The 24,158-nt window shown below is 40.6% G+C and overlaps 1 protein-coding gene across 2 annotated transcripts in view; it reads right to left on the minus strand.

Annotated features, from left to right (window-relative positions):
• Positions 1 to 24,158, minus strand: part of KCND2 (potassium voltage-gated channel subfamily D member 2) — a 523,848-nt gene that overhangs the window by 34,515 nt on the left and 465,175 nt on the right. The window contains exons 4-5 of one of the 2 annotated variants that reach the window (XM_068272712.1): positions 11,396 to 11,479; positions 9,083 to 9,142 (exon numbers count right to left, since the gene is read on the minus strand). In XM_068272712.1, the coding sequence (XP_068128813.1) occupies positions 9,083 to 9,142; positions 11,396 to 11,479 (144 nt within the window). The remainder of the gene's footprint in view (positions 1 to 9,082; positions 9,143 to 11,395; positions 11,480 to 24,158) is intronic. The other variant, XM_068272713.1, reaches the window with a different exon arrangement.

A 24,158-nucleotide genomic window follows, 5' to 3' on the forward strand; every position in this document is an offset into this window, starting at 1 on the left:
AGAAAGATGCAAGTTCATTTTGTCAGTTTTACAGTGCAAAAAGTGAATTAGTATTGAATGCATGCATTAAGCCGGCTTATAACCTAATAAAGACTGGTGTGTGTGGGTATGACTTTGTGGCTCCATTGATCGATGTGTGGAGAATGATTTTGGACGATTTTTTATGCGATTCAATCAGTTGATACCAGGGAAGACACACTGTCAATTGGAGATTGTTCCACTTCCTCAGTTCCTGAGGACTCGCCTGCTTCAGCACCTTTGGCTGATTCAGCGAGTGATTCAGAGCTCCTTTTGTGTGAAATTGAAGTTCCTGTAATTCCACCCTGTACCATGGATAACTCAGTGTTACTTCCCAGTAAGACAGAAATTACTAATACTTCCTTAACCTTGCCCTGCACAAATTTCTCAGCAGAGGACCCAGAGGTCCTGCTGACTTCTGAGTCCAGCCTAGCCAGTACTCATGAGTCTTTGTTCAGTGAAACAGACATTAGAAAATCTTTGCCTGCCTCTGCAAACACTTCTGAAGAATTTACCTGTGTTAATAAAGTTCAACTCCTGTCTGATCCAGCAGATGCCAATAGATGCACTACATTAGTTTCTGAGTCCCAGCAATCCTGTCTAGAAACCTCAGAACCCCAGCATCTGAATTTCCCAATTTTACAATTGAATAGTGCTTCAGATGCACAAACATTGTGTCTTGATCTTCCTGTCTCTACACCTCGCTCTAGTTTCGTGAATAGCTCAGAGCATCTGCTATGTGAACCTGAAATCGTAGAATTATTACCTTGTTCAGAAAATGTTCAAGTAAATTTGCCCTGTACCATGAATTGTGCAGTAGATCTTCCCAATGAAGCTCAGGTCACAGAATCATTATGCTGTCCAGCAGGTGCTTCCATGGTTTTGCCCTGCGATATGGCCTGTTCAGTGATCCTGTCCAGTGAAGCTGTGGTCGCAGAGTCTTATGCTTCACCCAGTACTTTGGATACTTCAGATCCTCTAGTAGAGGAGTCTGAGGCACTGCTTACTTCAGTGGGTGTTGCAGTAGTATTCACTTGTTTAGCAGCTGTTTTGGAATTACAGTCTGCTCTAATAAAACTTGATGAATCTCTGCCCAGTGAAGCAGAAGCTATTGAAACATTGTCTCTGTCAGCAAGCGTTTTTGATACCTTGCCCTGTACACAGTCTGATTTAGCTAAAGATGTTGAGTCCCTCTCTGATATCACAGTAGTCAGGGAACTTCAGCCCTGTCCTCTGAATGTTTCAGAAGTATTGCCCTGTAACATGGATAATTCTGACTCGCTGGAAAAAATAATAGAAATCTCAGAATTTCAGTCCGGGTTAATGAGTGTTTCTGAAACCCAGCCCTGTATCCTGGAAAATTCTGGTTTTCTGTCCGGTGTGGCAGTAGTTCCAGAGTCCCCTTCCTGTCCAGTGAGTTCCTCAGTTTTGCCTAGTTCAGTGGGGATTGCTGCAATACTGACTTGTTTTGCAGCCCTTCATGAGCTCCAATCCAGTGTATTTGATGAGTCTCTGTCTAGTCCAGAAGAAGTTATGGGAACCCTGTCTAGTTCGGTGCATACATCAGAAGATTTGTCCTGTCTTGTAAATGCCCCTGAACATGATTTGTTAATAACCTTGCTGGAATCAGAGACATCTAAGTCTGATCCTGCATTTTTTAGTGAGAATCCAGTAACTGTGAAGTCTGGTCATGATGATTTTTTTTTGCCCAGTCCTGGTTTCGGTCCTGTCTTGACTGACTTTGAGGTTCGCAGTTCCTTGACATGCCCAGAAGTCTCTCTTGTGTCGGTGTGCCCAGATGTGCTTCGTATGCCAGAGTGCCCAAGTGTGTCTGTGTTAGCGTGCTCACATGCTTCCCTAGTGGAGACATGTTCTGATGTTGCCGGTTGGCCTGCATGCCCGGAGATGGTTCTGGTCCCTAAAAGCCCTGATCTTGATGTATGTCCTTGTGACCCTGACTCTGGAGTTACCCTGGGTTCCATATGGGTTCTTGATAGTTCTCCATGTGAGCCTAAGGGGCGTTCTAACCTGTGGGGATCTCTTTGGAGCTTCCAAGTGTTCTGGGAGATCTCTGAGGAAACTTGTCCTGGTACCTTGGACTGGTTCAACAGTGGGTTTTGTGTTGGTAAGGACAGTTCCGGTGGGCATTGCAAAGGCTTTGGCGTTTTTGGACAGTCCCTGGAAGGCGGTGGGTATCGCTCAGAGAGTTTCTGGGGGCTTTTTTTCTGGAAGTCGTGGTTCTGATGGGTATCACACTGAGGCTTGTAGTGCTGACGGGCATGGTTCGGTAGGTTCTGGTTCCAATTGGTCTAGTTTTGGTGAGACTGATTCAGGAATTTGGTTTTGTCGGGCTGTTCCGACCTTCATGAATTTTCAGTCAGATCAGTTTGCTGGATTTTCCACTTCTGATTTTTTGGTTTGGGTGGTTCAGGAGAAATATGTCAGTTTTTATAGGCGTCCAGAGGCCGCGTTTAAGGGGGGGAGGGGGGGTACTGTTATGATCGCTTCTGCAGCGTTTACTGCTGGCTGCAGTGGTATTGCAACCCAAGCAGTTCTGATGTCATTACATGCATTTGCTTGCATAGTTTGGTTTGCACTTAAACTAGTTGCTGATTCCATCTGCAGTCGCTCTGAAGTTAATGACAGTTTAATATGCTTTTGTGTAAACAAACATTGTCTGCTGCAATGGAGTGGCAATCCCTTTCCTGCAGGCTGCATATCATTGTCTGCCTTTTCCTGCTGTCAGCCTGTGATTAATTACCATTCACTTGTGTGGGAATCTGCAGGTCTGCTCCCATTGGATGACCTCAGTATAAAGAACTGCTTCCTGCAATGCTTCATGGGCTACCATAGTCTCAGATTCTGTCTGTTACTCTGCTCGTGCCCCACCTCGTTCCTAGTCCGTGTGGACTGCGCTGACTCCTGCGAAGGGGTCAGCGAGTCCTCCTAGTTCTGCTCTTGTTCTAGAAGTTGTTACTCTGCTTGTCTTGTGTCATATATTGGTTCATCGCCAATATATACGCATACTTGCACATTTTGTTATTTTCCTTGTATTCGTGTTACGTTGATACATCAGTGTTGTATATGAGAAAAGAAGCCCAGTATCAAGACCATAATAATATAAGATCATGACTCATATCTCAAAACAATGAAACTTTATTGGGGACTTATCCAATTGACACAATATATAATTAAGCCCGCTTCCTCAGGCAAAAACACAAAAGACAAGGAGCAGCTTTACGTTGTGTATTGTCAATACACAACGTAAAGCTGCTCCTTGTCTTTTGTGTTTTTGCCTGAGGAAGCGGGCTTGAGACCCGCGAAATGCGTTGCAATTGTTCTTTATGGTTGGAGTACAGATTAAATGTTTTTACCATTTGATCACAGTGGTTGTGTTATTTTGGGGAGGTAAGTCCACCCTTGCCCCCCTTTATTTTATTGATTTTAATACGGTTTCTCATTTTATCCTACTGGCGCCTCTGTTGTCTATTACATATTGTTATCCACCTGGTGGATGGGTGTGTACGCCCACTTTTTTCCTACTACAGAGAGCGACTTTTTAACCTGAGTGGGGACAGGTCCAATATCCCCACCTGCGATATAAGTGGTTGCCTGATCCTTGGCAACCCATGTTTGTGAGTATACATCCTTTCTCAACTTACTATATCCATCCCATCACCAATAATACACTATTGGGGGCTCCCGTTTTTGTTTTTGTCTCCTTACATGTTTATTTCCTGTGTTCAGTTAGTCAGCCTTCCAGCACGTTTTGGTAGTTTGCGCATATCGTGATCACCCGTGCTGAGTTAGTATCCTGCTCCTGGTTCTGTTTGTGGATTGCGTTCATCTCTGCGAAGAGATAGCGAATCCTTCTGAGTCCTGTTCCCTGTATTGCTCCAGTACTAGTCAGTGTTCCTGCTTATGTCATATATCGGTTCATTGCCGATATATACATATGTTAGTCAGACGTTACAAATAGTTTCATTGATAGCTGTAATTGTAATACGCTAGGAAAACATACTTATTGTATATTTGTCTGTGTTACGTTCATCTATCTTGATCATTCTATTTCCTGACTATAATGTCCTGTCTTTGTGAGGCACGCCATCGCTTCAACGCATTGGCTGCCTCATTCCAGTCTGTCTTGTTGTGGACGCTTGCTGTCACTAAGTAGTGGCTAGTTAAGCAAGCGTTCATTCTGTCAACCTGTCCTGATCTCCTCAGTCCTGGTTTATGCGCTCAGCGCTACTTTGCGCTGAGACGTTATCACGAAAGTATTGTTTGTGGCTGTTCGGATCTGCACCGGCTCTGTGCACCACAATCTCCTATTGGAGTCAGTCCTCTCCTCCACTAAACTGGGGATATCCTGATTCCTTGTGCTGGTGTGTGTACCTCCTTCACGTCAGCTTATGTGTTGCATGCTGACTGTGGAGAATACACCTCCAAGCTTAACACAGAAACACCTGATCTGCTGTGTGCTGGTTTAGGGTTTATGAATAAAAGTATTAGAGGCAGAGGATCAGCAGGATAGCCTGTGGCAACTGGTATTGAATACAAGAAAATAAATATGGGAGCTGGCCCCTGTACTGACCCCTGTGGTACCCTACTGCTAACAGTTTGTCATTTTGAGTATGATCCATTTACCACCACTTTTTGCTTTCTGTCCCTTAACCAGTTCTCTATCCACATACACACATCTGCTCCTAGTCCCTGTATCCTCAACTTTCACACCAGGCTATTGTGGGGACAATACCAAAAACCTTTTGTATAGTCCAAGTATACTAAACCTAGTGCTTCCCAAAATCAAAATTTTCACTCACCACTCCATAAAAGCTGATCATGTTTGTGAGATAGTATCTGTCTTTATTAAACGCATCCTGTTGAACTAAATTTGATTATTTTGTGCTACGTAATTTTGTATAACATCTCTTAGGATACCTTTAAGTAACTTACACTCAACTAATGTTAGGCTTACAGTTTTATAGTTTCCTGGTTCTGTTTTTTCACTCTTCTCGAATAAGGGGAAAGCATCAGCTAAAGTGTGTTAAACAATGAAAAAACTTGTTAGATTTCTAATGGACATTGTGGGGTAATATGGTTCAGGTAGGAAAGCCCCACCTAACCACCTAACAGAGATGCCGAGTGTTGTTTGTTTTGCTAGATGCTGTAACTCCTTTTTCTATTACCTGAGGAAGCGGGCGCTGACCGGTGAAACGCGTTGCTTTGTTTTATCTGGAGTTCGTTAATAAATAGACTGAATGTACAGTCGCGTTGTGTCTGCTTGGAGGTGGTAAGTCCACCACTGCCTCCTCTAATTACCAAATTTTTGGCTTTTAAGCTCTTTTAAAACCCCTTTTATCCTTTTGGCGCCTCTGTTCTCTCTTATATAATATTGTATCCACCCTTGGTGGAGGGTTGCGACCCTTTTCTACTATCTACAGAGAGCGACTTCTTATTCCTGAGTGGGGTCAGGATAATCTCCCCACCTGCCTTTACAGTGGTTGCCTATTGGTGACCCATGCTTGTGAGTATAACAACTATTACTCTTTGTCATTATCCCCTTTGTCAATACATACTACACTATTGGGGCTCTTGGTGTTCCTCTGTTTATCTCGTTTACACACTAGATGAAACTCAGCTGAGGTCTTTGGTAACGTTGCCGATATTTTACTACAGCTAACCCTAACTCTCACAGAGAACTTTTGCTGCGCTGATACCTAACCCCAGCCCTACACCCAACCCCCCCACCCCACCCCGCCCCTCTTCCCTCAGCTGATGGCTAACCCCGTTAAATTTTGGTCGCCTTCATTGGTTATAGATTAAAATTTCAAGCGTAGCAGGTACCTACATTTCCATTCGCAATATTACTATGGGTGGCTATGGTGGTGGTCAAATTTCCTGCTTTCGGAGGGGGCCCCATCCAAAAGTTGTGCAAGGGGGCCCAGAGATTCCTGTGTGTATAATATGTATAACATGTGCATTTGCTATAGAGCAAAATTCACAATGAATTACTTTTTTCCTATCTTGTTGTAACTTACAGTAGGCAGGAAAAACCTGACAGATTTGACAGGTTTTGGACTAGTCTGTCTCCTCAAGGGGGAATCTTAGGGTTTTTCAAAAGCTTGGTTCAACTGCTAAAATAGCATGCAAGCAGGTAGGGAAGTCCTTTCCAGGGGTCCTAAAGATTAAAAAAATACTGAAAATCGAAAATGAGGAGATGAACTAGTCCAAAACCTGTCAAGTCTGTAATTGACAGCAATATAGAAGAAAAAGTAATTTATGATGCACTATACTCTGGGAGAAATGTACGCCTTATAAATATGTACTGTATTTTTATTTTTTACAATTTTTCACAACAGTGATCCTTTAAAACAGGGACATAGTACTTTTATTATGGAAACAGCATTTCAATTTAGTGACAGGTTCTCGTATAAAACCCATCATCTCCAAGACATATATGGTTTAATGCTTAGAAAACATTTAAACAACATTCTTATTATGAAAATCTGTTATTTAAAATACTTCTATTAATGTATCTGTTCTTAACGCCTAATACGCTTCCGTGGTTCTGACTTACAAAGCAACAAACATGCAGCAGCGCAGAGCGAAAAACTGTTTTTCCTTAATATGTAACTTCTCTTTTATATTTCTTTGTATACCACTTGATCAGTCTCTGCCTTATGTCTGCTTTTGTTAACACTCTGCTTTATCTCCCACCCCCTCTTTTTTCTTGATTAAAAAATGATTTTCCTTTGAGGATGAAGAGGTAGAAATCAATCAGGTGTTGGCTGAGAATTTTAATGCTGCATTGTTTACAGAGAGATATTTTGCTACATGGTACAATTTAGATAAGAAAGTCTATTTAAAGAGAACCCGAGCTGGGTTTGAACAATGTGATCTGCATAGTGAGGCTGGATCTGCCTATACAGCCCAGCCTCTGTTGGTATTCCAAACCCCCCTAAGGTCCCCCTGCACTCTGCAATCCTTAATAAATCACAGCCGTGCTGTCGACACACAGCATGTCGCAGCGGCTGTGTTTTTCTCTATAGTGTCAGTCTGCTGCTCTCCCCACCTCTTGCAGAACTCTGGTCCCCGCCTGCCTCCCTTCCCTCCTCGCTGATTAGAGGGAAGGGAGGGGGGCAGGGACCGGAGCTCTGCAGGAGGCGGGGGAGCAGCCGAGACTGACACTACAGATGTAAACACAGCCGCACAGCGCGGCTGTGATCTATGTCTGATTTCAGAGTGCAGGGGGACATTAGGGGGGTTTGGAATACCAACAGAGGCTGGGCTGTATAGGCAGATCCAGCCTCTGTATTCAGATCACATTCTTCAACCACACCTCGGGTTCTCTTTAAGTCAGCCAAAAATGTACATCTCATACAGGCTGCAATGTACACATTTTATATAGAAAAATTAAAAATATTATAGGGTGATTTATTTTTTTCAAAAATAAATAAATATATATATTTATATATTTTTTTTTTACAATAGATAGATAGTTATTCCAATCTACCTGAAATTGTTAGTCCAAGCATTTCAACTCCTGCTCCTCTCAAAATTAGGAATATATTGAATATATTTGCTCTTATAAATGTCAGTAGCAACTGTAAAAAAAAATGCATCGCACTCCTGTATATTCAGTTGCTAGTAAGTCACCCATAAAGTTCAGTGTCATTGGTATTTAAATGAGTAATGTAAGCCCATAAAGAAAAAAAGAGTTTAACGTACCTGGGGCTTCTACCGGTCACCCGCAGACATCCTTTGCCCGCGCCGGGACAAAACAATCCTCTTATTTCCCGCCGCAGTTCGCTTCCGGTTTTTGCGACTTTAATGTCTTTAATTTCGCAAGCCACTGTACCTGCATGGCCCTGGCCACGTGCGTCCTCACTGCGGCTCATGTTGCCAAAAGCGTCATGTGCAGTGGGGAACAGGAGGATAGTTTTTGTCCCGACGTGGGCACAGGATGTCTGCTGGGGACCAGTAGAAGCCCCAGATAAGTTAAACTCTTTTTTCTTTTCAGGCTTACAGTACTCCATTAAAGCTTACTATGTTTATGTTTTTAGGCACTAACATTTTACGTAGAATAGCCACAAAATGCCACTTGAAAGCTTTTTAGCATTTCCAGCAGAATGATTAAAAACATAATATTCACAATAGCTCATATTTAGAAATATTAATTGATTAAAGTCAACTTACAAACTATGACATTAGATGAATAGCAAATGGTACATGAAAACAGATGCATTTTGGGCAATATGTATAAAAAGCGCAAAAATGAAAAATGTCTATAAGAAAATAAATGGTTCATATGAGCAACCAAATAATTTTTCTTTAGAAAACTTTTTATACTTGAGGCCCTTTGATCTGTTGCTGAACTGTTCCCTTTATAATGACCACAACATTGAATGACATAAAACATGGTCCAATTTCATACATGTAAAACAAGGTGTAGCAGACTGACCTTGCATGGTTATAACAGATTTATATCTCTTCACACACTGTCACCACGTACAAACACAGAAACGAAATGGCTGATTGTTTCAGAATAGGGGTACCTTTGAAATGTTTCAGTCAAATACAAACATTTTTCTACATACAATAAGCATACAATAAGCCCAATAATATAATTAACATTGTAATCATATTAAAGGATAAGCCCATCCAAAACTGAAATTTCAGCTCTGAGTGGATACACTCTACACTACCCACTGTCTTTACATCATTTTAGAGAATTCCATTCTGCTCCTCTGTTGCTGCTATGTGGGGGGCATCTGATATTCAGAGGTAGACTCATACTCTTGCAGAGCATCTTCTACATTGCAGAGAATACATCATGACATGTAATAAACCCTTCACTGGCTTACAGGCCCCAGCATGAAGGCAGTGCAAGAGCTTTGATGGAGATCTTATTGCTTACTTTGATAAACAGAAAAAGTCAGTGGGTAGTGTTTGCATCCCCTGGGTGTCTAGTGGAAACTGAAGTGACAGTTTTGGAAGTTCTTATCCATTAAAGAAAGGTGCCCCTCATAATCATCCACAATCAGAAGAAACATTGAAATGGTACCTGGATGTTGGGTGAAGGACCTAGTGGTAGGATGGGCTCATCCACAACATGAGATAACCCCTACATATAATGTGATGACAGGAAAAAATAAGGGAAATGGAGATTATTTAGATGACAGAGACAGAACAAAATGAGAGAGAGAGAAGTACAGTTCCTAATATTATATTTCCCTGTAGTAATGCCGCTGAAAAGGAAAATCATGAAAGTCTTTTTTTTCCCTAGAGAGGCCATATCTCAGCCAAGAAAATCAATGTACTGATTACTTGTATATCCCAATTATACAGAATCAGCTTCATGACAAGGTAAGTGTGTGCTGTAATATATTGGGAAGCAGAGAGGAAAGGCTTACCTTTTCATCACAGATAAGATTGAATTTGTGTTCCTGTTTGATGTAGTTATTTACTTTCTTTACTCGCTGCAATATTATGAGGCAATGATTTTTTTCTAAGTAATTTCTATAACGTCGCAATTTTCTGGTCAGCTTGTGCAAATAATAATAATGAAATATCTCTAACTTATTGCATTTAAGGTGATAATCCCATTTCACTTAGCTGGATAGTTTCAATCACAACTCTTTAGAAGACCAAAATCATGTGTGTAGGCTAATAAAAGCTTCTCTTTTTGTCACTACTGTAGTATAACACAAGCGTGTAGCACAGTTGGGTCACATATCAGTATACATTTTTTGAATTGACACGTTGAGCTCCCCAATCATTCAAGCATATAGTGAAGGGACAAGTATAATGGCTTCAGTTAGAGTCAGGCCACAAGAGTAAAGCTAAAAACAGGTATTAAGATAATACAGTAAGGTAATAGTTGGGGAGAATATCACTGTGCATGCATATCTCTAGTCCAAGCTGCATTCAAAGACTTATAGGGGGGGGGGGGGGGATTCTTCTGTTGCAGGTCTCTGCGGGTGAATATATTAGCAATCAGACACAAAGATCCACTACAGCCAACTGAAAAAGATCTAGCTGCAGAGGATAGGATACACTTATACAAACATCAGGGGATGGAAGTCAGATTGCTGTATGATGCTTAAAGAGAAACTCCAACCTAGAATTGAACTTTATCCCAATCAGTAGCTGATACCCCCTTTTACATGAGAAATATAATGCTTTTCACAAACAGACCATCAGGGGGTGCTGTATGACTGATTTTGTGCTGAAACCCCTCCCACAAGAAGCTCTGAGTACCGCGGTACTCTGGGCAAACTGCCACAATGTAACAATGTTCACAGACAGGAATTAGCTGCTTACAGCTGTCTCTAACAGCCAAAACAGCTAGGAGCAGCTACATAACCTGCCCACAGTAAAAATGTCACCATGTAATACATGTAAGAATGTGAATCTGGGAGAGGAAAGATTTTACAATGAGCAAACACTGACTAAATCATTTATACATAATTATGGTAAAAAATGAAGCACTTTTTCTACTACATTATTTTCACTGGAGTTCCTCTTTAAAGTGATCTATAAAATAACTGATGATGTTTGTTACCATGGCAATAAGACTCCTGTCTTCTCAGCTCCTAGAAATCCAGTAGACAGAAAATGAGTATACTGTAAATATGGAAAATGGAGGCTCTGCACTCGCTGTGTAGACTGCAAATACTCTATATCATAAGATCAGATCCAAAAATACAGAAACCATAACATGGCTCAAGAGCCAATGCGTTTCAGACTATGGAGTCCTTAATCATGTAATTATAACTATGCCTGCAATAGATTAAAACTGAAGATTTCATATGGCTCGATAGGACAGGTGGCAGTGGCAGTAAAACAACATGGTCCAAAAATGGCATATAACCACACAGGACCTCCAGACTGGAACTGTCCAGGTAAGTGAAATTCTTTAACCACCTATTAATACATCAAAACAACAATATAATTTAACTTGTGCTAGTCCACTATTTAACACTGAACATTTTTGGATTGTAATCTGTGTCTTGGTTTTACCAAAGTGAAATGCCTTGTTCATGTTCATTATATATGACTTCTGTAGCAGTCCCTATTTCTCAGTTGTTTCTTTGATTTTGAAGGCACTGGGCAGCAAATACAAATGATCAAATACCAGGTTAGCTTGTCTCTCAGTTAATGAGTAAGCAGGTGGAGAAAAATGCACATTTGAGGCAGGTTATGTTATGAAAGAAGACTAATAACCAGGTATCCAGGAAAAGGAAAGCAACATCAAAAATATGACATGCAGTAATTGCCATGTATTTCTTCAATTCCTATTCCACTGTTGTGAAGCTAATATGAATGTATTGTTATCCCATTCTTCACAAGAGAAAACATTGTACATTTTTCCTACCGTGGTCTTCTCCAGGCAATGCAGCAGGTGATGGTGCTGTGTTGCAAATGTAGACCCAACTTTGATTTGATCTACACCAGAGGCCTGTAAATAAAAAAAATGTACACATTAAAAAAATGTTTCTTTCCCTTGGTTTTTCAATTTACCGTTAGATGATTATTGCTGTTGTTGTGCATTTGTAGCAACAGAAAGTTCAAGCTCAGTTTAAATGATATCTCAACTTTTTGTGGACAGAAAAAAATCCTTCCTAAGATGAATTGTTCAAATACCTTAAGCAGTAAGTTCTAATTGGGTACACTGTCCTGGCTTAAAAGCAGCACGCATATTTTGAATCATCTACCATTTCTGAAAAAGCATAGTTGGCTGGAGACTGAAAAGTAAAGGTGATATTTAATGGCATAATATTACAAAGTAGCTTGTGTAGCTCTAATATATTCAAAATATTTTTTTTCTTTTACCAGCACAGCATTTGCAGACAAGCCTAGTAAAGCACATTTGAGGCCTTCGTAAAACATTCATTACTTTATTTTTTATTCTATAAATATTTTAGCATTTTTATCATTTATTCTACTAAACATTGCAATTGGGTTCTGTATTCTTTAAAGCCTAATCATCTATTAATATGACTAAGGAAGCTCCTTGGTAAATTGTATTATTAAGGAGGCACCTCAATAATATATAGTAAAATATAATACATTATTCAGGATTCCCAATTTGACATTTATTATCCTGGTTTTGGCATCAATACACTTTCTATATCTACAGTTTATACTGCTGAATATTGGTAGAGGTAATCCCATCCTCCCAGTGATGCTTAGCCTACGCTATTTAGTTATGCAGCCTTCTGCCCCAGAGTAGTCTGAAAGACCAGATATGGTTTCTGCTCACTTTGGAACACACAACAAAGATTTTGCAGTGATGTTCCTTGCCAGCTGTAAAAATGTAACAACTTGGGATAAATTTAAGAATGTAAAACAGGGAGAGTAACAATTTTACAATGGACAAACACTAACAAATGACTAAATAATTTATAAACTAATATTGTAAAATATATAAGCAATTTTAATCATTACGTTACATTCAGTTAAGTTCATCATTAAGTAATTTAAGTAATAGTCATTAAAGGGTGTAGCTTTATCCATAAAATGTATTTTTATTTTTTGGGAATTACCATTCACCACTTTACCACCACGGGTGCATATATCTACGCTCCTTTTAACACCCTTTTCCCACCAGTAGTGTAGATATACGCACCTCCCGCCGCTACCGCCGCTGTCCGCGCTCCCGCTCGCTCGTGTGCGTGCTCCCGTACGCCCGGGACGCTCACCGGAGGGAAAATCCATTCCTGTTCATTGCTCTCAGCCCCCCAGCAATGATCGGCTGCTTCTATGAGAAGCAGTGCGATCAGTGTGAAAAAAAAAAGTTTCCCAGCCTCATTGAACGTCCTGTAAGCGTACTTCCGACGCTTACAGGACGCATGCACAAAAAATTACTGTGGCCATCTTGTGGCCAAATAGTAAAACTACATCCAAAACATTTTTCATATACAAATACATACTTTTACACTATAAGTTAACTCATTACCTTCCACACTCCTCAATTTATTTATTTTTTGTAATAAAAACAAAAAAAAATTACAATTCAAAAAAAAAACATAAATAGTTACCTTAGGGACTGAACTCTTTAAATATTTATGTCAAGAGGGTAAAACACTGTTACTTTATAACTATGAGATTGTAAGTAGGGATGGATGCAAAACTGAAAAAAATGCACCTTTATTTCCAAATAAAATATTGGCGCCAAACATTGTGATAGGGACATAATTTAAATGGTGTAATAACCGGGACAAATGGGCAAATACATTTCATGGATATTAATTACAGTAGCATGCATTATTTAAAAACTATAATGATTTTTTTCCTATTTTCCCATTAAAACACATTTAGAATAAAATAATTCTTGGCATAATGTCCCACCTAAAGAAAGCCTAATTGGTGGCGAAAAAAACAAGATATAGTTCATTTAATTAATAATAAAGTTATAGATTAATGAATGGAAGGAGCGCTGAAAGGTAAAAATTGCTCTGGTGCTCAAGGGGTAAAACCCCTCAGTTGTGAAGTGGTTAATACACTATACCATACCAAAACAATTCAAACTAATTTTTGTTTACTTAAAGGCAACCTGAAGTGAGAGGTATATGGAGGCTGCCATATGTATTTCCTTTTTGAACAATATCAGTGCAAACAATACCAGAGTTCTGCCTCTGAGACAGGAGACCAGGATTTGAATCTTGGCTCTTCCTGTTCAGTAAGCCAACACTTATTCAGTAAGGAGTCCTTAGGCTAAACTTCCTAACACTGCCACTGCCTACTGAGCGCCGCCTAGTGGCCGCAGCTAAAGCGCTTTGAGTTGGCCAGGAGAAAAGCACAATATAAATGTTATTTGTCTTGTCAGTTACCTGGCAGTCCGGCTGATCATTCTGATTTCAGTAGTGTCTGAATCACACTTTTCAAACAAGCATGCAGCTAATCTTGTCTGATTTTTGTCAGAAACACCCAATCTGCATGCTTGTTCAGGGTCTATGGCTAAATGTATTAGAGGCAGGGGATATGCAGGACTGGTATTGTTTAAAATTAAATACACATGTCACCCTCCATATCCCTCTCACTTCAGGTGTTCTTTAATAACACAAACTTTCTTTAAAGCAAGCAGACAGATGCCAGGAAGCAGTGTAGACTGTTTTTAATCAAGCTATGTAACTCACTTTAAAACTGTAAGAAATACCAAGATGCAATAGACAATTTTGTAATCATGCAGTTCCTGTCAAAAACAAAATGTATTTTTAGAGAATCATCTTCTTATATTTGATGATGAATGAATTTACATTTAACCACATATTTCTCCTGAAAATTACAGAAAGAAAATAGTAGAATCACATAATATAACTGTATGCAGTCTAAGATTTTCATGCAAAACAAATGTGGGAACCATGTATCCAGATGGAAGCTTTCAGATTTTCTGAAGAAAGTAGAATCTTCACATTTATACATTTGAGATATTTACTCTGAAGCTCTTGCATAGTTTGTGTTAGACCTTACATTTTGAGTTTTTACTGTTTTCATGTAACTTCTGGGGTATGTTCTTGATCTTATTACCAGTTGATTTTGGCATTGTGTATCAATACAATAATCCTCTTTATGTATCAACTTCCCTGACCAGAGATATGATAGTGAGATTTGTAAGTCTGATCTTACAGCAAATCTGGCCTTTCTTGCCCAGTTATTAACTATGTGTAATTTTCTCACTTAACGAGCACGGGACAATTTGGGGGCAATACGGTGCAATACGGTGGCAAAAAATGCAATAGTGATGTACAGAATGGGTATCTGTTGAGCAAATGATTTGCTCCCAAGATGAACATCAAACCCTAGTAACCAATGAGAAGAGATCCCACCACAGGAAAATATAAAGCAGGGCAGACAGTGGGCTTTTCACTCCATCTTGTGTTCCCTGTGTGATCTAATATTTCCCATGAGCCTTTTCCCCTCTTAGGAATCTCTGGAATTCTCTTAATAACATTCATCATGTTTCAAACCCTAAAACATTAATGTGTACCATTTAAACTCACCTGTTCAAATAAGCATATAATATGATTAAATTACACACTGATTCACATCTTTCTTTTTTTGCATGATATTGAGGTGGTACTCATTGTTACATTACTACATGTTAGCCATTACCTTATTTCATTCCCTCTTGTTATTGCCTCTTCTGGTATGATTGTATACATGGGTGGTATGAGTGTGTGTATGCTAGTAAATAAAAGTCACAAGCTAATGATCAACATGTTGGCATGAGATTAACACAGTTGGCAACAAACGGATCTGTAGCTAGGGATTTTCATTTGCTTCCGCTTTTCTGAGTCAATGGTGATTTGCACATTACCAGAATTTTCCTGTCACTAGTGGGTCATCACCAGCTGTACTATGTTTATCATGTCTTTGTCAAGGCTATAAAGCAGCTGGTGGTATATTAAGTTTATAAGAGATTGGGCTTACATGTAGTTGGGCTACCAGCACATTCTTGACAGACATCGCACAGCCAAAGTGACCAAAGACTATGCAATAGAAATTCTTCTGGCTTATTCATAATTTCAGCTAGGGTTGTCATGAGTGGTTGATGACTACAAGAACCCACAATTAGGTTAAGTTCTTGGTGCCTCTAATGAACACCAAAGGAGGTGATGAATTTAGTGTGCTTTTTAGAACATTATGATTATCCTGGATTATAGAACTCATAACTGATTGCATTATTTCAGTAAGACAAAGTGTTCCTTTAACATGTCCATGTTACGTTTTTCTTCACTTTGTCTGAACAGGCTGAAAATCGACAGTAACCCAAGACATTAATCTGAGCACCACTGAAATCAGTGGAAAAGGAGTGGAGTCGGTTATTTGCCAATTCTGAAGACTACCACCGCTTTGTGTGGGATGAACAGATAGCACAGCCCAGATTGGGAAGATTCCCATGAACCAGAGGTGCATAGCCCTAGGACACTGGCATTTGCGTCCCTCCAAGCAGCACAATATAGATACGTCTGCACACTGTAATATTTTAACCAAGCAGGTTTACTGAGGGGAGAAGTACTCCTATCTACAATAAACCTGCTTGGCTGACACACTGGAGTGTGCAGACTTTCCAGGTCACTTAGGCTGCATACCTGAATAAGGGTCTAGGTGAACTAAGGATAACCCTACAGTGGAAAGGGAGGCAGTTCCTGTGTCATGTTGGGGACAATAAATTGCTGAATTATAAACCAGTTGTGCACTACTATATATCAATGGAATGAAACCTGAATTGGATTTAAAAACTTGAACAGAAATACTAGTAAAATGTTATATTCCACATGGTTTACAACTAAATGACAGCTGATGGTTAATAAGAACATGACTTTTCTCGTTTCTCTATATCCATCCAAGTCCTATAGAAAGACATTTGAAAACAGAATACACGTGGAAATCAACTGACTATATTATATTTTTATGTAAGAATTATACTGTATTATTACTAAAATGACAAGAGTACATCATGATAAATGTGTTTATTATTGCTCAAAGGACATCTAGCCAAATAAAGAGTCTTTCAGATTTTGCAAGAGCGTGGGAGTTTTCCATTCTTTACATTGATGTTCTATTATTAGATTATATATTGCAAACATTTTATGGAACATGCCTATAAAAAAGGCTCACCTGTACAGACATAAAAACCATAACAACCTTCTGCCACAAGTCAAAGGTTAAAAGCAGAAATGAAAACCTCTCGACCTGTTTCTGTTACTATTTCTCTTTTGGGCTATACTGTGTATAATCAAGTGTTTGATCAGTGCTGGATCTTTCTGTAATTCCTGTATGCAAACTTTTTTTATTATGTAAATTCATATTATTAGATACACTACATAAAATAGTGTTTGAAAAGGAATTGCTAGGGGTTCTGTTAATGAATGACCTTGATTTGCAAACATTCATTGATGACAAACAGCTTAGTGGTATAATTCATATAACGCTTCAAATGGGCATATCAATTTAAACCTAGGTTTAAATTGATTGGTCCATTTTGAATCTGCATATATTTGCATAAGAAATTAGCATCAACTTGGAAATATTTGCATCTCACTGATCATCCCTAATCCTAACAACGAACTGTATCTCCCCTCTCCCCTTCCCTAGTCAGGATAGGGATTTCCATCAAGGAAGAAGTTAGGGTTAAGTGAATGATGAGGGGGCTGTCAAAGCAATCAGCTAAAACACAGTGGCAAAATCTGCAGCTCCAATTATAGGCAGTATTAAAACTGTAATCAATACAGCTACAAGGATTCACAGGGAAATAGTATATTGCTTAAGATTAACTTTACCTGGCTGGGTGTTAAAAATGAACTTAAACTGGCTGGATGTTAATAAATGTGCCTAGCCAATATGGCTCAAGCTGGTTTAGGCATTCTTTATCCGATACATGGTTAAACGGTTGGTGTCCATGCAGGCAAAGAAGGCGTTTGTTCATATCACAAGTCCTGCTGTGTACTGTGATCACTGTCTTCTTGTGTGCTATTAAAGCCAAGCCAGCAGTCATATATACCTCATTACAGGAATACTGTGCTATGCATTTGTGTAAAATGTGTCATCCATGCAGCTTCTAAAGAACATGGCTAAATAATATGCTATTACTATGGTAGCTATTTGCTAATGCCGCAAATCAGCCCTGAGCATAGATACCTGTAGATATAATCAAACACATGAATATTTAACATACATACATTGGTTCCACTACTGATTGAAAATCAACATTAGCCATGGTAATATTCTTGAAAGAAGTCATCAAACATCTGCTTTTCAGCTGAGCTGAATTCCCCTGAACACCCTGCAGATGATGCAGTGACTGCAAATTGGAGCACAGTAAGAGGTGAAATGAGAGGAATCTGTCTTTACATTCTAACATTGAAAGACTTCATTTAGTTATTTAAGGCTGCCACTCTGGGCACTCTGGTGAGTACGGTACTTATCAAGGTACCAGCAAGACAGGTGCATACATTCTGAATGTAAAACACCCAATGCAAAATATTCTAAATTAAATGAATATTGCAGTCAAATAACCTGCCAATCATGTTTTTTTTCCATCCAGGTGCCAATAAAATAATTTCTCACATTTGTTGAACCCATCAGCAAATAGCTGTGGTCAAAAAAACAACAAATCAAATACTTTGATCTCCCTCTCCCTACATTATAGAGGCTCCCAGGGTCTCTGGTTGTTTGTCTTTTTGTTGTTGTTGTTAATGCTGTTCTGGAAGTTCAATTCAGATTCTTCTCTACACATTATTTTATTGACCGCACTCTATGAATGTCTGTGGTATTCGGTTTAGCTGGGTAGATATTTCTCATCACTCATTTATCCAGCTCTCTATTGCCTCTGTTCCTGTGCACTTACGTCAGTATATCATGTAGCCGGACCTTTGCTGACTCACCCTACTTTCCATATTGTAGTTAATAGTTGATATTGATAATTATTGATTTACACTACATCTTGTGTTGCTTCGTCATCTCTAATACAGTTATTTAACAGTGCTGCACTTTTCTGGTGGCCAGACATTTTGATTTTACCTATATGCATCTGTATTTGGACAATAGGCTCATGTAATATCTGTTTGCAGTGACAAAGCCATGATTGTGAAGTTTACTCAGATATTTTGTTCAACTTCATTAAGCGTATTCTCTTTTGACCTGTGTCATTTTATTTACAGAGTTCTCCTGAAACCCTATCGGTATGGGTGAGTTTGGTTGCTTTGCCATTATTCAGAGGTAATTGATTAAATACGTTGTTTTGTACATTACTGCACTGGTATTGTATGATCAGTGGTGCAAAGACTGCCAGAGACCTTTTCTTATTGATGAACCCTACATACTAGGAGGTGGGGCCTTTTACATTTCTACAGTTGTTTAAAGCCATATAACCTTTACAGGTTTCTTTACTCAAACAATATCATTGGAAGCCATTTATGTGTTATCGATGGCATCAATGGATGTACATAAGAGTACATGTAATACCAGAACTTGTTATTTGTGTGACTGCTGTTGCTGATAACAGTAGCTATACAATGTGAGAAAACGCGGAGGAGCCACCGCCATGAGCCAGCGGCAGGCGGCTCCTTCCGCACACAGCAGTCACTCGCACGGAGAGGCAGCCGCCTCCTCGCATCATGAGGCGGCTGCCTCCGTGCAACAGGTTGCGGAGCGTGGCGAAACCGCCGCGTTGGATGCGGCGGTTAGCACGCATGTCCCCGCTGCGGAGACACCGCAGAGCGGGGCTGTGGTGGCTGGGACACGTAGTCCCTCAAGGTTCAGAGTGACGCGCGCGCGACAAGATTTATTACACCCAGGAGGGAGTCAGCTGACCAGGCAGGTCAGCTGACTCTAGCTCCACTCCCCATTGGTCCAGCAATTAAAATCTATTAACCCTTCGCACACTCACATGCAAATGTTCACACAATTGCATTCACAGATTCACTCATCCAGGCACAACTGTTATCCCTACAGCTAAATTAAAAGCCAGGGTTTTAGTTCACAGAAGAATGCATTCTTATGCTTAATCACCTATACTGCGCAGAAGTACCCAGGTAAACATAGGTGTCCTAACTCTGGCCCTGTAACATGCATAGTGCAGACATGCAAACACATTCATTGCATCAAACCTATCAATGGATTAGGAGCACACATCCTAACTTCCTCTCCTGGGAAAGACAGTGCATCTTACCAATCGCACAGGGGAGCTAATGTTATGTGTCCATGTGCACAATGCGCATACACCAGCATAAGCTGTCTGCATGCTGACAAACATACAGGGGAAGGGGGAGTGCACCGAATTGGACCCTAGCCACAAGGGTCAATGATAAGAATAAACATACATATATCCAGGCACATCGCCTCTAGTTAGGACATTAAATAAATTATCAGGGAAAGGGAGGTGCTGAAGGGGGTGTGGCTAGAAAACAGCAAAAATCTATTAACCCTTCGCACACTCACATGCAAATGTTCACACAATTGCATTCACAGATTCACTCATCCAGGCACAACTGTTATCCCTACAGCTAAATTAAAAGCCAGGGTTTTAGTTCACAGAAGAATGCATTCTTATGCTTAATCACCAATACTGCGCAGAAGTACCCAGATAAACATAGGTGTCCTAACTCTGGCCCTGTAACATGCATAGTGCAGACATGCAAACACATTCATTGCATCAAACCTATCAATGGATTAGGAGCACACATCCTAACTTCCTCTCCTGGGAAAGACAGTGCATCTTACCAATCGCACAAGGGAGCTAATGTTATGTGTCCATGTGCACAATGCGCATACACCAGCATAAGCTGTCTGCATGCTGACAAACATACAGGGGAAGGGGGAGTGCACCGAATTGGACCCTAGCCACAAGGGTCAATGATAAGAATAAACATACATATATCCAGGCACATCGCCTCTAGTTAGGACATTAAATAAATTATCAGGGAAAGGGAGGTGCTGAAGGGGGTGTGGCTAGAAAACAGCAAAAATCTATTAACCCTTCGCACACTCACATGCAAATGTTCACACAATTGCATTCACAGATTCACTCATCCAGGCACAACTGTTATCCCTACAGCTAAATTAAAAGCCAGGGTTTTAGTTCACAGAAGAATGCATTCTTATGCTTAATCACCTATACTGCACAGAAGTACCCAGGTAAACATAGGTGTCCTAACTCTGGCCCTGTAACATGCATAGTGCAGACATGCAAACACATTCATTGCATCAAACCTATCAATGGATTAGGAGCACACATCCTAACTTCCTCTCCTGGGAAAGACAGTGCATCTTACCAATCGCACTAGGGAGCTAATGTTATGTGTCCATGTGCACAATGCGCATACACCAGCATAAGCTGTCTGCATGCTGACAAACATACAGGGGAAGGGGGAGTGCACCGAATTGGACCCTAGCCACAAGGGTCAATGATAAGAATAAACATACATATATCCAGGCACATCGCCTCTAGTTAGGACATTAAATAAATTATCAGGGAAAGGGAGGTGCTGAAGGGGGTGTGGCTAGAAAACAGCAAAAATCTATTAACCCTTCACACACTCACATGCAAATGTTCACACAATTGCATTCACAGATTCACTCATCCAGGCACAACTGTTATCCCTACAGCTAAATTAAAAGCCAGGGTTTTAGTTCACAGAAGAATGCATTCTTATGCTTAATCACCTATACTGCGCAGAAGTACCCAGGTAAACATAGGTGTCCTAACTCTGGCCCTGTAACATGCATAGTGCAGACATGCAAACACATTCATTGCATCAAACCTATCAATGGATTAGGAGCACACATCCTAACTTCCTCTCCTGGGAAAGACAGTGCATCTTACCAATCGCACAAGGGAGCTAATGTTATGTGTCCATGTGCACAATGCGCATACACCAGCATAAGCTGTCTGCATGCTGACAAACATACAGGGGAAGGGGGAGTGCACCGAATTGGACCCTAGCCACAAGGGTCAATGATAAGAATAAACATACATATATCCAGGCACATCGCCTCTAGTTAGGACATTAAATAAATTATCAGGGAAAGGGAGGTGCTGAAGGGGGTGTGGCTAGAAAACAGCAAAAATCTATTAACCCTTCGCACACTCACATGCAAATGTTCACACAATTGCATTCACAGATTCACTCATCCAGGCACAACTGTTATCCCTACAGCTAAATTAAAAGCCAGGGTTTTAGTTCACAGAAGAATGCATTCTTATGCTTAATCACCTATACTGCGCAGAAGTACCCAGGTAAACATAGGTGTCCTAACTCTGGCCCTGTAACATGCATAGTGCAGACATGCAAACACATTCATTGCATCAAACCTATCAATGGATTAGGAGCACACATCCTAACTTCCTCTCCTGGGAAAGACAGTGCATCTTACCAATCGCACAAGGGAGCTAATGTTATGTGTCCATGTGCACAATGCGCATACACCAGCATAAGCTGTCTGCATGCTGACAAACATACAGGGGAAGGGGGAGTGCACCGAATTGGACCCTAGCCACAAGGGTCAATGATGCATGTTACAGGGCCAGAGTTAGGACACCTATGTTTACCTGGGTACTTCTGCGCAGTATAGGTGATTAAGCATAAGAATGCATTCTTCTGTGAACTAAAACCCTGGCTTTTAATTTAGCTGTAGGGATAACAGTTGTGCCTGGATGAGTGAATCTGTGAATGCAATTGTGTGAACATTTGCATGTGAGTGTGCGAAGGGTTAATAGATTTTTGCTGCTTTCTAGCCACACCCCCTTCAGCACCTCCCTTTCCCTGATAATTTATTTAATGTCCTAACTAGAGGCGATGTGCCTGGATATATGTATGTTTATTCTGGTCCAGCAATTAGGGAGGTGCTGGGGGACATCTGTGGTATATATACTGCTGGCTGTTCACTCATCTCTTGTCTGGCGTTGCGATCACATACGTGGGAGCACCCAGATCCGTAGTCAGATCCGTTAGTGTGCCGGGACCAGCTGGAGCTGTAATCCTACACTAAGCTAGATTCTGTTGATAGCTTAAAGTACTAGTTTGATTGTGATTATCTGTTATGACCTTTGCCTGCCTCGACTATCCTCCTGAACTCTGACCTTGTACCTCGTTATATCTGATACTCTGTTGCCGAACCCCGGCTCGTTCCTTGACTCTGCTTCTGCCTCCTGATTTTGTACCCTGATATATCTGATACCCTGTTGCTGAACCTTGCCTGTACTTTGACTCCGCCTTTGCCTCCTGATCTTGTACCTTATCTGTCCGTGTGTGTACGACCTGGCTTGTCCGACCTCGAGAACCGACCTTATTGTTAGAGGCGGTTCCTCGCTCTGTTAGTAATCCTTCCTCCTGAAGGTTACTTCCAGTCTGTCCTTCCTACTGTCAGTCTGACTCCTCCCGTCTTGGAGAGCTCAGACCTGCGGAAGGAATCTGTGCAGTCCTCCTTGCTGCACTGAGGCTTGTCCTCTGTATTACTGTTGCACCAATCACAACACTCTACTCAGGTGAACAGAGGTTAGCTAGTATATTGGATTATCGGTGATACTGCAGATCACATATAATCTGGTATACGTCTGTATTTCCTGTGATACTGCAGATCACCGGTAATCAGACCTCTCTGTGCTTCACCGATCGTTACAGAACGCCAGACCAAAAGACAGATGGAACGCGCTGATCCTCTGACTGCGCTTGCCACTTCGGTGGACAGTATCCATCAAGCACTGGGCCAGCACAAAGCCTTAATTGATGCCTTATCAGGCTCAGTGCGAACCCTCCAGATGTCAGTTGATGCAGTGCGATCCCCTCCTAGTGACGACATACGTATGCCTGTACCTGACAAATTTTCCGGCCACAAATCTGACTTCCGGAATTTCAGGAGTAGAGTGTTGTCGTATTTCGAGTTGAGACCCCGATCCTCGGGGACTGAGACCCAACGGGTCATCTTTATTAAAACGTTGTTGACTGGGGACTCCCAGTCCTGGGCATATAATCTGCCTTCTACCGATACCGCTCTGACCTCGGTAGAGGAATTCTTTAAGGCCATGGCCATAATCTACGACGACCCTGACCTTGCTGCGTCCTCAGAGCGGAAGCTCAAACTTTTGCGGCAAGGCAGAGGTTCGGTCGAGGATTATGCGGCGGAGTTCCGTAGGTGGTCAGTCACCTCTAGATTTGATAACTTCGCCTTAATGGATTATTTTTTGTCTGGGTTGTCGGAGGAGGTCTCCAACTTAACCGGTTCAGCACCGCAGTCCGAAAATCTCATGCATCCGAGCAACGTTCACCTCCCATTCATTCGCCTATAACTTTATTGCTACTTATCACAATTAATTGATCTATATCTTGTTTTTCCGCCACTAATTAGGCTTTCTTTGGGTGCTACATTTTGCTAAGAATTATTTTTTTCTAAATCTATTTTAACAGGAAGATTAAGAAAGAAATGAAAAAAATTCATTATTTCTCAGTTTTTGGCCATTATAGTTTGAAATTAATATACGCTAGCGTAATTAAAACTCATGTATTTTATTTGCCCATCTGTCCCGCTTATTACACCATTTAAACGATGTCCCTATCACAATTTATGGTGCCGATATTTCATTTAGAAATAAAGGTGCATTTTTTCAATTTGCGTCCATCACTATTTATAAGCTT

The sequence above is a fragment of the Hyperolius riggenbachi genome, chromosome 3 (assembly GCF_040937935.1).
Source record: "Hyperolius riggenbachi isolate aHypRig1 chromosome 3, aHypRig1.pri, whole genome shotgun sequence".
Lineage (NCBI taxonomy): Eukaryota > Metazoa > Chordata > Amphibia > Anura > Hyperoliidae > Hyperolius > Hyperolius riggenbachi.